Source organism: Triticum urartu, chromosome 4A (assembly GCF_056163025.1).
Source record: "Triticum urartu cultivar PI428250 chromosome 4A, HENAU_Tu73, whole genome shotgun sequence".
NCBI lineage: Eukaryota > Viridiplantae > Streptophyta > Magnoliopsida > Poales > Poaceae > Triticum > Triticum urartu.
Genome location: NC_141876.1, coordinates 417,408,457 through 417,425,243, shown reverse-complemented (window position 1 = coordinate 417,425,243; position 16,787 = coordinate 417,408,457). Strand labels below are relative to the sequence as shown.

The 16,787-nt window shown below is 46.7% G+C and overlaps 1 protein-coding gene across 1 annotated transcript; it reads left to right on the top strand.

Annotated features, from left to right (window-relative positions):
* The first annotated feature begins 2,711 nt into the window (after positions 1-2,711).
* On the top strand, positions 2,712-15,096 carry LOC125530865 (light-mediated development protein DET1). The gene is made up of 11 exons (XM_087518506.1): positions 2,712-2,964; positions 4,826-5,250; positions 5,366-5,594; positions 7,711-7,806; positions 8,150-8,218; positions 8,624-8,680; positions 8,769-8,849; positions 8,934-9,098; positions 9,898-9,993; positions 11,550-11,649; positions 14,700-15,096. The coding sequence occupies exons 1-11, from the start codon at positions 2,725-2,727 to the stop codon at positions 14,831-14,833; spliced, it is 1,692 nt and encodes a 563-aa protein (XP_087374632.1). The 5' UTR covers positions 2,712-2,724; the 3' UTR covers positions 14,834-15,096.
* The last annotated feature ends 1,691 nt before the right edge of the window (positions 15,097-16,787 follow it).

Below are 16,787 nucleotides of genomic sequence, written 5' to 3'. Positions count from 1 at the left end.
TCCAAAAACATAAAAAAATAAAACAGGTCGTGTCGTGCCGGCCTGCGTGCCCAGCCTCCAAGCCCAGGCACGGCCCAAGGCGTGCCGCATGCCGGTCACGGCATGTTTAGCTAGTGCCGTGCGTGGCCCATGGTGGGCCCGGCCCGTTTGACCAGCTTTGGAGAAGAGGAGGTGGCGGTTGCGCACGAGAGGATTAGATCCGTCATTACGTATTTTGGGTCAAATTTTGATCATATATTTAACAAGTAAAATGTTAATACGTGTCACTAAAACTTATATTGTTGTATTCATATTTATAGGTACTCCCTCCGTCCCATAAATGTAAGAGTCTTACATTATGAGATGGAGGGAGTAGTTTCTAGTGATGTTACTTTTACTACTTATGTTATTGTATTCATATTTATGGGTAGTTTCTGATGATATTATTTTTACTACATACTCCCTACGTTTTTAAATATAAGTTTTTCTAAAGATTTTAATATAGACTACATATAAATGTATATAGACGTAGTTTAGAGCATAGATTTGATCATTTTGCCGAATGCACTTCATACTAAAATATCTAAAAAATTATAGGAAAGGGGAGTATAATTTATATTTTACTATCTGTTAAAGTTATGGTTAAAATAAAGTGAGAACTATTAAACCCAGACGAAGATAATAATAATCAAAGATGTTAATAGTATAAGCATCATTGTGTTAAATAAAACAATTTAAGCCAAACCAATCTTGAGAGCGATAAATTTGCCAATGCACACAACCTAAATGGCAAATATCCATCAGGTCCCTTCAATCCTCTTTTTTTTAATCGAGCATTACCCCTTTTCATTACTGCGACATAACGGAAATACATTATCTGTCCAGAAAATAAAATGGGAAAAAGAAAAGCGGGTTCAAGCATCGCCAGGAAACCCCACTGTGAGCACTCGCCATCGGGATTACTCACTGTAGGGGCAAAAAACCAACGAGACCAATACATCAAACCATCATCAACTACCAAAAAAGGCTTTTACCCCGCTTTATATATGAAGCAATGGCTCAGATACAAACGCACGCCATCACAACACATGCACACACCCAAGACTGGATACATAGGCGCTGAGTACAGCAACACTACCCCTAGTACTACAAGAGCAACTGGAGTCCTTAACCGCGGACATGCCAACGCGAAGAGAAGAAACCGCATATGACGAACCGTGTGCTTCAAGGCGGTGCCCTCAGGAAGGTTACGACACCAGAGCGCCGTCACCGCCCGACCCGAGGATCAGAGTTTCCCCTGGAGCAACACGACGGGCAATGAGAGCCGCGACGACGCCTTCAAGAAGGTAGCGAGCTTCATCGCCGCTAGTCCGTCCGAAGATAGATCAGGTTTTCACCCCGGCCAACACCCACCACCACGGGATGCCACATCTCATTGACCACGCCGCCCACACGGCCATGGCCACCGGGCAGCACCTAACCACGGGCTCTGCCCAAGAGCACCGCGGAGCCACCGCCAGGGCCGCCGCCCTGCATCCAAGACTTGGACACCACCTCACCCAAGACCCATCGCTACCCCAACCAAAGATACGAGCGGAAAGGAACCGCCTTTCGCACCCCTGGGATGCCCCCAACGCCGAAACCCAAAGGTCGTCCAAAATTGGCCTCCATCGACCCGACCTGCTGCCGGGCGCGAGATGAGCACAGTCCTGCTGTCGAGCGCGAGACGAGCATGATCCTGCCGCTGGGCGTGAGCCGAGGTCGGTCCTGCTGTCGGGCGCGAGACAAGGCCGGTCCTACTGCTGGGCGCGATACAAGCGATGGACCGTAGTCGGGGGAGGGCCGAACCTTCGACGAAGGTAGCAACCAGACGACGAGGAGAGGGCCGAAGGTCGAAACAGGCCGCCTATAAACAAGCCGACGCCGGAAAGCCAGCCGCCGCCCTAGTTAACCCGCCGAGCTGCCGTGGAGCCGGCACGGCGAAGCCACCTCGCCGCCGCCTACAGCTGGGACCGCAGCCACGCCGGGCCGGGCCCCAAACCCGCGCCGCCAGCCGGAAAAAGGCGAAATCCGTCCGGCACGCATCACCACCACCGCCACCATGCCGACGACAACGAGCGCATCAGTCCCCGCGCGCCGCCGGCAGGCCCTTGCTGCCGCAGCCCGCCCTTGCTGAACACAGCCCGCGCCCCCTGCTGGCGTCAAGTCCAGACCAGGTCTGGCCGGACCTGACCGGAGGACCGCAAGGGCGCCACCACCAGGGGAGCCGGGCAGAGAAGGCCCAGACCCCGCCTCCACGGGCGCCGGGCCCAAGCCCAGCCGCCGCCGGAAGCAGAGCCGCGAGCCCTCGCGTCAGATACGAACCACCCCGACCATGAGGAGGACCCGCACGCCGCCCCCAACGTCCACAACCCCTTCGCAGGGCCGCCGGCAGCCCACGCCTCTGCCACCAGCTGCTGCCACCACGCCGCCACGCCCCGTGCCCACGCCGCGCCGCCGGCCGCTTCCGACGGCCCGCACCACCAAGAACCGAGCAAGGGAAGGAAAACGTCCGGCCGCCGCCGATGCTGGCCGGGCTTTGGCCGTCAGCTTGCTGTGGTGGCGGCAAGGAGAGAAGAAGGGGAAGGAGGGCCCTGGGCCGGCGGCTAGGGTCCCCCCCCCCCTCCCCCGGCGCTCGCGGGAGGGGGGAGTCTCGCTTAAAATAATGAGCTCTCAACCTCACATCCACACCACAAGCATAGGGAAATGCCCACACCACAAGCAAAAATCCCCTTTCCCAGTTCCCACCCTCTCACATCCACACCAGCGGCAAATAGTAGTAATCCCCGCCGCCCAACCCCCACCCTCTCCGGCGCGTGCGCTTCCGATGCTTCCGCGCCGGCGTCGGCCACGGGTGGTGCAGTGATGGTGGGCTTCTTCCGCAGCGGCAACCTTGCCTCAAGGGTGTTCGACCGGCAGTTTCTCTCTCCGCGCCCCGGCGCAACCGTACGCTTCTTCCTCCTTCCTCCCGCCCCGCTAACCCTCAGAATTGGTGATAGGGGTAGTGCCCTTGCGACTGTGGGCACGCGGAGGGCGGCCGAATGCGGCTGCTTTCCTTGCGTTAGGGCGGGCAGAGGGTGGTGTCGCTGTGGTTGCCGATTTCTTCTTTTACGAGAAAAACTTCTGATCTATTCATCAACTGTCAAGGTAGTACAAAGAACACTAAAAGTAAAAAGTATATCCAGGTCTGTAGACCATCTAGCGATGACTACAAGCACTGGAGCGAGACGAAGAGGCGCGCCGTCATCGCCCCTCCCTCATCGGAGCAGGGCAAACCTTGTTGTAGTAGACAGTCAGGAAGTCGTCGTGCTAAGTTCCCATAAGACCACCACACCAGAACAACCACCACCACCGATGAAGAGAAACGTAGATCGGAAAGATAACCTATAGACACACGAAGACATGATCCACCTGAATCCACCAAAGACAAACGCCGACCGAATCCCGCGAGATCCGCTCGAGACAAACCTTCACACGCCCTCCAACGATGCTAGAAACACCACAGGGACGGAGACTAGGTGGGGAGAACCTTATTCCATCTTCAAAGAGCCGCCGCCGCCTCGCCTCTCTGAGCAGGACACAAACCCAAACAAAACTCAGAAAAAACATGAAAACGGACCCCTCCCCCCCGCCCGCCAGCAAGGGCCGGGATCCACCGCACCTCCATTGCCCTAAGACCACAAGAGACGAGGTAGACCGACGGCGGCATCGGCGGGAGGCACGAGAAACCCTAGCCAAAGCCGCTGTGGTTGCCGTTGCTACACGTGCTTAGCCTTTGGCCTCTGGAGGGTTTGTGGGTGGGGTGAGGCCCCATTTTTGGGGTTCTACTGTTGACTATGGTACTCCTGTCTGTGTTGTAGTATGGAAACTGTGGCTAAGATATTTGCCAGAGATATCTAGAGTCTAGAGCTAATGACACCCCTGGTATTAAGCCATTTTGATGCCACACAGTGGGATACATAGAAAAATATTAATGCGACAATGTCATGCTTTGTGAATAAGTATTAGCTCATAAGTAGTGAAATGTCACGAAAAAATAAGAGGTCAAATGAAGTAGGCAATGCTCCGAGTGAACTGACAACTTTCCACCTATCACCTTAACAAGTTTAGGATAATTTGTACAACAGAGGCGATGCATGATTATCTTATCCCTATGACTTAGAGTCTTAGACAATTATCTATGTCAAGTAATTTAGTTAACTAGTTTATGGTTCGGAAAACAAAACAATGGTGTAGGATGTCAAGCTTGAAACTGGGTGTGAGGAATAATGCAACAAAATCCTTGGACTGCTGAATTGAGAGTATTTTTTTGGGAGAGTTGTTATGTAGTGCAGAACACCTATCAAGCATGAACAGATAAGTGAGCAATTGCCTAATGTGTGAACTGAGAATAAAAATACATGTAATATGGATGAATTTGTTATTGCATGTGTCCATAATCTAGGATAGATCAAACATGCACAAAATCTACACACTTGATGTTGTGGCAATACTTACTTTTAGATAAAGATATTCCTTACCCAAGATGGGGAGTGTAACTGTCAAAAGTTAAAGTTCAAGAATGTAGGCTCATATCTTTCTATTAGGTAGACATAATTCACACTTGTTGCTGTATATTGTTGATGACCAATGTGTGTTGTCTTCCTGTAATTATTGGAACTCACATGCTTTGGTGTTCTAGCATGCTCTTCATATTGAGTCTTGGTTGTGAACTTGTGATGGGAGCAAATTTCTGCAACCTTTTTATTTTGCAACTTAAGAAGATCTAACTGGTCTTTCTTCTCCTTCCCTTTTCCATTGTTGACAGGTTAATACTGTCAGACAATTCTATGAGAATTTGGTTCCAAGTTACACTATATACGACATAGATTGCCCAGACTATTCGTTTCGCAAGTTCACCGATGATGGCAAGTATCTTGTGGCCTTTAGTCGAAACCACCAAGATTTGATTGTGTACCGTCCCATCTGGTTAACGTTTTCATGCCATGAAGAATGTGATTCTCATGATCTTCCGGCCAATGCAGAGAGATTTGACAGTTTCTTTAAGCAGCTCTACTCAATCTCACTTGCATCCAGCAATGAGTACATTTGTGAGGACTTTTTCCTTTACATGGAGTGCCATCAATATGGCTTATTTGCAACGTCAACTGCACGAAGTAATGAATCAAGTGTCACTGAGGGTGCAATTCACGGGGTACCATCAATTGAGAAAATAACTTTCTATCTTGTAAGGTACAGTTATCTATTTGTCCCGATTTAGGAAGAATGCAGCTTTAAACTAAAATATATTCTGTAACCATGCTTCCCTACATTTGGTGGATTAGCACATCTGTATTTGTGTTATTAGGCTAGAAGATGGTGCAATACTAGACGAGAAAGCTTTCTGCAATGATTTTATCAATTTGGCTCATAGTATTGGTGCTTACTTGTATGAGGATCTGGTTTGCATTGTCTCTCTTCGATATCAGACAATACATGTCCTACAAATCCGAGATTCAGGCAGCCTTGTTGAGGTACGGAGAATTGGTGCATTTTGCCGGGAAGATGACGAACTATTTCTTTATTCACATGGCCAGGTACATGCAAATGTTTATATTTTTTAAGATTGCTGGGTCTGCAGTTTGTACATGGGTTGCATTCATTTTCTCATATTTGTTTCTTCCGGTTTGCGATCTACCTATCAGTTATATGATCACTTTTGGAACATGTGTACTACATACCACATGGTTTAGTGAGACATACAATTGTAGTTTATCCGGCAATATCATTATAAATCTCTGGTTTACTATCGAACTCTCAATTTTTTATTTGATATTCTTTACAAAAAAGGACTTTCACCCCGCTTTATATATAGAGCAACGATCAACAACACCGTGTAAACGCACGGCCGCGCAACACACGCACACACCCCCAAGGCAGGACACATAGGCGCTGAGCGCATCAACAACATCCCTAGCACTACAAGAGCAGCCGGGGGCTACAGCTGTGAACACGCCACCGCGAAGAAGTGAAGCCGCATATGACGAACCGTGGGCTCCAAGGCGGTGCCTTCAAGAAGGTGATGACACCGGAGCGCCGCCACCGCCCGATCCGAGGATCAGAGTTTCCTCTGGAGCAACATGACGGGCAATGAGAGCCTCAACGACGCCTTCAAGAAGGGAGCAAGCTTTGCTGCCGCCGGTCCATCCGAAGTTGGAACAGGTTTTCACTCCGGCCACCACTCACCGCCACCGAACGCCACACCCCGGCTACCACGCCGCCCACACAGCCGTGGCAACCGGGCAACACCAAGCCGCGGCTCTGCTCATGAGCACCGCGGACCCACCACCAGGGCCGCCGCCCCGGCATCCAAGACCTTGACACCACCTCACCCAAGACCTGCCGCTACCCCAACCAAAGATACGTGCGGAAAGGACCCGTCTTTCGCACCACTAGGCTGCCCCCAGTGCCAAGACAAAATGGGCCGGCCAAAACTGGCCTCCATCGACCCGTCCTGCGGCACCGGGCGCGAGACGAGCATGGTCCTGTTGCTGGGCGCGAGACAAGCTCGGTCCTGCTGCCGGGTGCGAGACAAGGTCAGTCCTGCTGCCGGGCACGAGACGAGCTTGGTCCTGTTGCCGGGTGCGAGACGAGTGATGGACCGCAGCTGGGGAGGGCCAACCAATCACGAAGATAGCGGCCGGATGCCAAGGAGATGGAACGAAGGTCCAACCGGGCCGCCTACAAACGAGCCGACGCCGGAAATCCAGCCGCCACCGCAGCCGACCTGTCGAGCTGCTGTGATGCCGAAGCTGCCACAAGAGGGACGAGCCGCCTCGCCGCTGCTGCCCACAGCTGGAGCAACAGCCATGCCTGGCAGGTGCCCCAATCCGCGCTGCCCGTCGGAAAATGCCAGATCCGGCCGACACGCACCACCAACCCGCGCCACCCAAGGATGCCGGCCTACCCCCGCGCCGCCACCTTGAGCCAGGAGGCCAGATCTGGCCGGAGGCCTGCCCGCGCCCACCCACCTGAGACGGACGCAACACATCGCCCCCTAGAGACTCAGCCGGGTCTGGGTCTCTGGCCACTGCCTGCGCCGCGCCCCAGCCGCCCCGAGCCAGATCCGGCCGGACCTGGCCAGGGAACGGGTCGCACGCACCCGCCCGAGCAGACTCGCGGCCGCCACACCACGGCCAGCAGCAGCCCGCCACCGCACCAGCGTACGCTGCACGCGTCGTCGACCCGCGCGCCCGCCGTCAGGCCAGAGGGCCCGCGCCAGCCCACCACCCCCGCACAAGAAGCTGTTCCGCGCCAGCCGCACCCTGAGCTAAGAGGAGCCAGTTCCCCGCCACCACCTATGCCGGGGGAGGGAGGCGAGGAGGAGAGAGGACGCTGGCGGCGCTCTAGGGTTTGCCCCCGGTCGCCCGCAGGGACGACACGGGGGGAGGAGCGGGGGAAGAAGAAGAGCAACCTTTCCCAAAAAATTAGCTTTGTGCGCTCGTTGTTTGATATTCTTTCGTTCATCTCTTCTAATTGTTGTCTGAAAATAGTCTTTGTTTTACCCACATCATTTCTATACAGCAAATAGCCTTTGGAGGCTTGAGCAAACCTTCATGTCTGCAATCTGCAATCCTTGAACAAGACTAATTGGAAATCGTCTGATATTGAACTTGTGAACTACGAAACTGATAATTGAGTTTATGCTTGCAGGCTGCACAAGGGAGTTCTTTTCTTCCTGGCATCAAGCAACGGTTGCTATCATTTATTTTCCGCAAGACATGGAATGAGGAACCTGATCAGGCTTTGGTTAGATACTTAGCTATCTTACACGCCATTCATTCATTTGCTATGTGATCTTGATCTGTGCTTTGCATTCTTACTTGCTTGGTTATTCCCAGGTTGATCTCAATATTTTGAATCCTCAAGTCAATTATGATGCTTAAAATCATCTCTATTTTTTTGCATTCACTGCTAAAATATTTGCACTCCCTGTCATTATCGTCTACAGTGAATCTTGCATCTTTTGAATTCTTAAAACAAACTTATGCTTAATTGCTTACGCCCCCTTCTTTCTTGGTCGGTGTGGTCTTTGTTGTGAAGGAAAAATGTTTTATCTCTACTTGTTTGAAATGGTAATTTTTATTTGCAGAGGGTCCAGCACCTGAAGAAGAAATTTTATTTTCACTTTCAAGACTATGTGGATCTTATCATATGGAAGGTACCTATAAATACTTTCAAGACTAGCTTAAATGAATCACAATAGCAGTAGGATTTTGCTCTGTTTTTCTTTTGCCTTGGTTCTTTCTTTCTTCTCTCTTCTCGTTATTCTTAAGTATTGGCTAGCCTAGGTTTTGTCTCCTTTTTGTTCCTGGTTTTGGCTGGTTTACTTTGTAAGTCTTATGCCTTCTCTGCAGTCTTCTATGTGAGATTTTTTTCTCCTACTTCATCCCTTCATTTTTCTGTTAGATTAAAAAATTTAAATTCTTCACTTACAGTTTTTGTTGTTCATTTTAGCTAGCTATCAGTAACCTAAGTATTTACAGGGACTATGTTGTTCACTGAACACATTGTTTTCTGCTAAAGAATTTTTGCAAGAGGTGTTTATAACATGATAGTGGAACAGGTACAGTTTTTGGATCGCCATCACCTATTTATCAAGTTTGGTAGTGTCAATGGAAGGGTAAATCTATTTTCTCCTGACATCTTACCAGTATTTTATTCGCATCTTGTCACCATCTAATTGCAGATGCTCTAATATATTTCTTTAGGTTACTCGAAGCACTGATCAAAACCTAGCATTCTTTGCTGTGTACAACATGGAGACGACCGAGATTGTGTCACTCTATCAGGTATCCATGATCATCAGAAATGCTGTTCAAGTGATTTGATATATTTTCCCTTGTGTTTGAACATAATACATAGTTTGTCAGCAGAATTCTTCGGAGGAGCTGTATTCATTGTTTGAACATTATTATGATCATTTCCATGCAAATCCTCAAAATTCTTTGCATGAGAAATTTATCTCGTCCAATCCCAATAGTGTTCATGCTCTTGATCAACTCCGCACCATTAAAAGTAAAGCAAGCAGCCCCTCACAGGTAATGTTGATAACGCAAGTCATATGAATATATGATGCATTTTTTGTAAACCATTCTATTGATCTGTTCCATTTAAATGCCTCGACAAGATGTGAGGATTTGTGCATGTCGCGGCGCTAATGGTCTCCTTATTTCCAAGGATGATGCACTGATTGTCGACTGTACTGAAATGGTTCAACGTATTCTAGTAATACTGTAATAGCATGCACAATTTCCACAATTGTTTTAGGAAAAGAGGTTTTCTTGGATATAACATACATAACATACAATATAAAAAACAGTTTTCTTGGATATTTATGTTCAGAATAAATTGCATAATACAAAGAGATTTTCTTGGATATAATGTGGAGAATTACAAATAATGTAGGGCTAAAATGAGTTGTATCCTTGCAGGTTAGCTTCCTGAGCATGCGTCAGTTCTAGTAGTACTAGAATTCCAATTTGTTTCAGGTTTCAGTGAATCAACTAAGAAAAAGCAAACTTTTTTTTAGCTTTAAGCTTATTTTCTGGTGGTTGTCATGCCTTTTCAGTTTTATATACCAACTTACATGAAGTTCCAGATGAGGTGGTATGCTTGTGAAAAATGTTAGAAACCCATACCTTTCAGATGAAAAAAACTAAAGGTGTGAAACGGTCACTTGTTGCTGATGGCTTATTTCTTGATAATAACTATACTTACTACATATTTCTCATTTGTGTACTCTTAAGGCATCTGATTTGTGAACAATTTACCTCTTTTGTTATGTAATGATGAACCTTTTGATGATTGCTAGTTTGCTACTTGTTTTCTGTTTAGCAGTTTGTGAAAAAGATGATGGCGTCATTGCCTTACACTTGCCAATCACAAAGTCCTTCACCATACTTTGATCTGTCAATTTTTCGTTATGATGAGAAGGTTTGTTCTACAGCTTGTTTGAATATATGTTATACAGTAGTTCCAGTTTGGCTAGTTTTCTGGCTTGAGTGTCATACCATAATATCCTGCAAGTGTTCACGTGCTTTTACTCGAGTCACCAACCTCTTTTTCGCTTTTGTCAAGCAATCAATATGGCCTCTGTAGAAAATTGAACATGAAGCACATGTTAATACATTATTAACTGGAATGTGTAAACATTTGATATTGTTGCGTTGGGCTTACTTTAAGTCTTTCATTGAACCAATGATTCTTCAAAACTCTGAGCAGGACATTGTATATCCTGCTATTTGTGGCATGTAATGTGTATAGCTTCTATCATCTTTGAATAAATAACAACAAAACAGAGATTAGATGTGCAGAGTTATCGCAAAAAATACCCCCTCATTCCCTTATACAAGGCCATTTCATACTTTTATGTCTTAACTTTGACCACTAATTTTACCAACAAAAAGTGAGTTATATGCCATAAAAAGTATTTCATTGGATGCACATTTCAAAGAACTTTCCGATGATATATTTTTTATGACATTTAGTTCATATTTTGTTGACCAAAATTATAAGTCAACATTTGACACGAAAAACGAAGTGGCCTTGTATACAAAAATGGAGGGAGTACTGCAGAGCAGCATCTTATAAATTTTTTTTCTACTTAGAATGTTAGTATTAACATCTGACTTCCACATATTGGTTATACTTGAAAATGGAGCCGCTATGTTTTTTCTCACTTGTTATGACATTATTACTGCAAATAGATACTATGCACTGCACTGATGGTCAGAGGTCCTGTTGGCCTGGGAGATGATTGGCTGTTTGCATGTTGGTAACTTGGTGATGATTTTGCATATTAGTTGGGAGAGTGAAGATGCAGCTACATTGCCATTGAGAGGGGTGGTTGCTGGTGATCTGAGGAAAGAGAAATGTGAGAGTAGGTGCGGTTGGCATGAAGGAAAAGAGTGGTGCGGTATTAAATTTTTAGTTCAATTTAATTTGATGAGATCGGCGCTGAGAGAAGCAGTGGCAGGCGATTCAAATCGGGAAGGTGGGTCAGCAGGCTGCAATATTTCTTTTGTGGGTTCCAGCTAAGGAGAGAGTAGTGGGTGCTAAGCACTGTTGCTAAAATGCAAGCTTAGCCCCTGCATGAGGTTGGGTTGAGGTGTAAGTTTAACCCCTCCTACTTCGCAGAAGGCCTGGGTAGGCTATATATTTCTTGGAAATTTAGTATCCCTGTTCCTATACAATGTGCGAGTTGTTTTATTGATATAGTATAACACTACACTTGTTTTCGACTAATGGCTTTTTCATTGCTGTAGTAAAGTAGTAATTTAGCTCAACGCTAACCTATGCAATATGAGGGTTTCCATCGTGATGAGGAGTAATGACAGCAGTGGTTTAGATGTGTCCAACTTGAACTTTCTAAATCATTTTTATGACATTCCATTACTTTGTTTATCTTCTCGATTTTGTCATACTCAAGTGCATGATAGTAATTTTCCCTTCATTTGATATATCGTGTACTTTCGTTTCCTTGTTTGCAGCTGTTTTCAGCAATTGATCGGCATAGGCATTGCACAGAGTATCCTATAAAATTTATATCAGTGAGGCAACCAAATGTCGTCAAATTTAAGATAAAACCAGGTAACTCTTGATCCATTGCTGTGACCAAGCATCTAGATTCTAGAACTAGGGTGTGTGGAACTATATCAATTTGAACTTGTATCCGCATGAGAAGTCAACATTGGTCAAGACTCATTTCCTCAAATTCTAGACTGGCAAACTTCGTCGCACTCATCCTCTGCAATCATGTTGTGCATGATCACACACGCTATGACCACCTCCCACAACATCTTTGGATCCCATACTTTTGCAGGTCCTCGAAGAACCGCAAAACGGGCTTGGAGCACTCCAAATGTCCTCTCCACATCCTTTCTAGCTCCTTGTCTTTTGGGCAAAGTGAGATCTTTCTCACCCCTTGGATCAGAGATGGTCTTGACGAAAGTCGCCCATGAAGGATATCTATCATCACAAAGATGGTATAGTTGCACGGAGGAGCTTCTCCCTCACAACCTTGCAAGCAATGGAGGCCGCTGCAACAAGTTGATGTCATTGTGAGACCCAGGCATCCCAAATAAAGAGTGCCAAATCTAGAGGTCTTGTGATGCACGTGCTTCAAGAATGATGGTGGGCTTCTTACAATGGCCTTGACATTGCCTCTGTAGAGCATATGGGCAATTTGTCCATAGCCAGTGCATGGAATCCGGAAATCCGAGCATACCTGGTCACCTTCTTGCTTCTGACAGTCCCATGAGTCGTGCGGTGTCTTCGGCAGTTCATTCTCCCATGTACTTCGGTCCAAACATCTTGACCACCATAGTAGCAAATCTGACCATCACTCGAGGCATGTGCTTTTGGACATCCGGAGGTACTTGTCCCACGAATCCGCGGCCATGCCATAGGCAAGCATCCTCAATGCAGCCATGCACTTTCGGTAACCAGATAATCCAATCTTTCCAACGGCATCCTTCTTCAAGATGAAGTAGTCATCATAGGCCCGGACACCGTTGTAGAGGTGATCGAACACAGTTCAGCTCATCTGGAATTGACGACGAAAATAGGACTCAAATAGCGCGTCGGGGACAAAGTAGTCGTCCACCAGCATCATATGCCCCCCGTGCCCTATTCCGATTCATCACTTGATGTCCCTTGATCTATCTCCGCACGTTGGGCATCTTCAATAACCGCGTACATCATCGTCGTTTCATCCTTATATTCATTCTCATCTAACGAGGACGTATCTATGAACTTGGCGTAGAAGTACTCTGCGGCCGAATGCATAGTGTTTTGCTTCAAAGTAAACAATAAAAATGTCAATAAATTTGGCTATGGCATTCGGCCGAACACTTGACGGGCACCGTGTCCGCCATGAACGGCAATGTGCAGGGCATAGGGTACCTCGGCGGTAGCCGGAGCAGGGATGGAAGGGAGGCATAGGCAAAGTTGGGGATGGCGCTCGGGTAGAGCGGCAGAGGTCCGGCAAGGCCTGAACGGCGGAGTGGGTGGTTCAGTGGCGGCGTGGGTCTCAGACTACACGGATACAAACAAAGGGGAGGGACTGAGTGAGAAAAGCGGGGCTTCGGGTGGGTTTTTTGTGTGGGCCATGGGTGTCAGACGCCTACCCTGCGGCTGTCCGGGTGCTCGCAAACCTCCCCAGCTTGCTTCCGTTTTGTGAGAATTTGGACGTACAGACCGGTCCACGGACATTTGATGCATGGCGTTGGATGGCACAAAGTGTCCAGTCTGCGCTGGACGTTTACGGGCATTTTGATGCACGGTGTTCGAGATGCCCGTATCTCGTTAATTCAAGCAAGATAGCCTCATCTCAACCCCATAGGAGCAGCAGGAGCAGCGCCCCGGTCCTCCCCTTTGATGAGGCCCATGTGTGGATCGCAGTGCTTGTCCCTCGCTGTCAGGGAGGCTAGCGGTAGCACCCCCACCTCCCATCTGCTGCCGCCAGTTTTTGAATTGGTGGAGGGAAGTTCAATGGGGAAACGTACAGGGTAGAATAAAAAAATCTGAGCGGTGGGTTCCTGTACAGAAAAAATCTGAGCGGTGGGTCCCCAATCGGTGCTAAATGTTGGAACAAATTTGGTTTCCTTGGACCCTCCTTGCTTTTTTTTCTTAGACCCGCCTCATGCTGCTTAGACTGTTTATTTTACTATAAGCACCTTGCATTGTACAGGGTCTAACCTGACCAATGAACGGTCATGAGCTCCCACACCGTAGTGATGTAATCATGAAGGCAACATGACCACATCAGAGCAAGCCAAAACGTAAGAAATCTCACCTGACTTTAAGGGTGCAACTGGGGCGGGCCTTTCTGCTAGGCCGTTAGCCTGCCCCACAAATAAGTCCGGCTAATTCTCCCATGGGATGCGACTGGGTGGGAATCCCGCGGCACCCCAGCAGATGCGGCTGCGTGCGAGTTCGTCCGTGTCTGGGCGCCGGATCTGACTGCGGAGTGAGGTCTCCAAGAACGACGGCAACAGGACGCTGCTGTGTAGAGCAGAGCAGTACGCTCCCGGGCGATGGACGTGCGGTTCCGAGGCGCGTTGACGAAGCGGGTGTTGTCATCTTCGAGGGCAATGGACGTGTGGATTCGAATGGCTTGATGAGCTGGTTGGTGTCGAGCTTCAGCAGCTGCTGGACATTGTACTGTCCATCGGGCTTCGGCTGCTGCCAATGAAGCCGGCGACAGGGTGAGTGCGGGAAAAAGTGAAAGAGAGAGCGAGGAATAAGACAGAGATGGCATGTGGGCCCAAATGATCAGGGAGAGAAGTGAGTAATCCCGGTTGGGAACTGGGATCGCCCGTAACCTGGTGTGACAAACAGGTCTGGGGTGAACATCGGCTGGGATTGATAAAAATAGGGTGCTAATTTAAAGGATTTCGAGGTAAGGGTTCGATTCAGACTTCGGGTACAAATTCAAGGTTTATTTCAGACTTTTCTCATTACGTAATCCACCGCACCCGCCCGGCTTGCATCCTGACCTGACTTGATAATTGGAAAATATATCATCACTTTTGGGACACTGGAGGGAAATTATTTGTACATTTGCTTTTCTAAGTCTTACTTTGTTTTAGTAGCATTTCTTGAGTAACTTCACGAGCATATATCTCCCTTTTCTGCAGGGTCAGATTCTGGTGCTTCCGACAGCCGAGGAAAAAGAATCTCTTCCTTGTTTCACCCATTTTTCCCGCTTGCACTGTCGATTCAGCAGACAAATATGCAGCCGACTGTTGTCAATGTACATTTCAGGAGATAGAAAAATTCTAGTCGTTGCCTCAATTGTGTTTGGCCCAATAGAAATTTTGGTCATCTGTAGTACATGTTTTATCGGCTGATCTTACTATAGGAGAAAAAGAAGTGGTTTTTGCTTCTTGTTCACGTGTTAATACCGAAGTAACCATTTTATAGGGTATCCGATGTTGGAAGATTAATGTTAAGAAACAAAAGGAATTTTTGTTCGATCATGCATGTGAGAATGCACAATTAAAGTAGCAAATATATGAAACAAATATTTTTTTACTTGATGTATTATTTCATGCTATGCTAACTGCATCATCATGTTCAAATTTGTTCTCTGTTAGTAACAGAAAAATGTGAAAGAAAGAATTTTTCTTTCTTCATTTTTTGCTGACAATATAAACTGGATACTGGTTTCAAATTTCCAGTGTACTTGTTAGCCGTTGTGGCTCTTACTAGCGCCGAAGAAGCGCGGCCGTGAGAAAGCAATTTTCTTTTTGTTATTTCTTTTGAATTACTGTTCACGTGAATGCATAGTGCTGGTTTACTGTTCTGTTTGTTCTGATTTATTCTGGTGTGTTGTTCGATTCAGGTACCGTATGATTTGGGTGGGTAAATGTTTTCGATTTATTCTGGTATTATTCTGTTCATTGGTTTTACTGTTCTCTGTTGAAGCAGTTTTTTTTGGATTTTTAATATTTCTTCTGGATTACTGTTCACACGAATGTATAGTGCCGTTTTACCTTTTTTTAGTTGTTTCGGTTTATTCGGGTGTAATGTTCTGGGTTAAAATTCGGTTATAGTTTTGGTTTTATCGAAAAAGGCTTTCGCCCCGTTTTATAAATAAAGCACCACCTACAATAAGGTCCACATTCACACACACAAAGTAGCAGCACGACATAAAGTACGGGGTTCTGCTGAGGGCACAGCTCAACAAGCCTAGAAAAAAATTAAAAAGACAAAGCGAACAGGCCGCAACAAGAGATCTAATCCAGGCCGCAACAAGAGATCTAATCCAGCTCAGTGGTGGTGGCAGAGGAGGCGGTGGTGCCAAGCGAAGAGCCATCGCACGCAGATCAGCAGTGATGATGTTGATGGCGTCATGATTCTAGGGCGGCTAAGCAGCCGCCAAAGCTGCAAGTAACTAAACATTTTAAAGATCTCGTCAGTCGCACGCCGAAGAGGAACACGTTAGATCACAAGCTTATTCTGGACTGTCCACAACATCCAGGCAAGGACCTCAATCGCCAGCCACCTAATGTGGTGGCTAGAAGGGGGCAGTGAAGACAGGCTCTATAAAGCCCTTGTCCATATTGATATTGGGGGGGGGGGGGGGGGGCAATTCAAGAAGTTTACCGCACACTCTTCTTCAAGAGCATTGCCTTTATTCTACATTTTATTAAGAGTAAATATAGATATGAAAATATAGGAACAAATGATAATTATTTAACTTAAGATGCAGAGTACAAATGTAAATACAACATACATGCAAAAGGCACAGACAAGAGCAATGTGGAGCTAAACTTCTTCAGTAACATTGGTTTTATTCAATATTTTGGTAAGAGTAAATGTAGATCTGATGTGTAGAAAATGGAGGACAAGGGAAAATAAGCTGCAAAGTGTACATGAAGAACTAGCTGACGAATATAAATACAATGATGAAGGACAGTAGATACTTACAAGAACAATGCATAACTAAATTTCTTCATAAGCATTGGGTTTATTCTACATTAATTTAAGCATTAATATAGATCTGATAATTTGAAGCGAACAGTGGATAAGAAAGCTATAATGCACAATGATGTCACATAATCCACCAGGTATGAATGTAAGGATATCGATAGGACAATATGTACTCACAAGAGTAAAGCAACGACCAGTATAGTTGCGATATCCTAGGTTTTGCGGTGCTGGTTCTATCGCCAATATACGTCGGGTGCTATGTGATTTCTTCGGTAGCATCACCTTTTTCA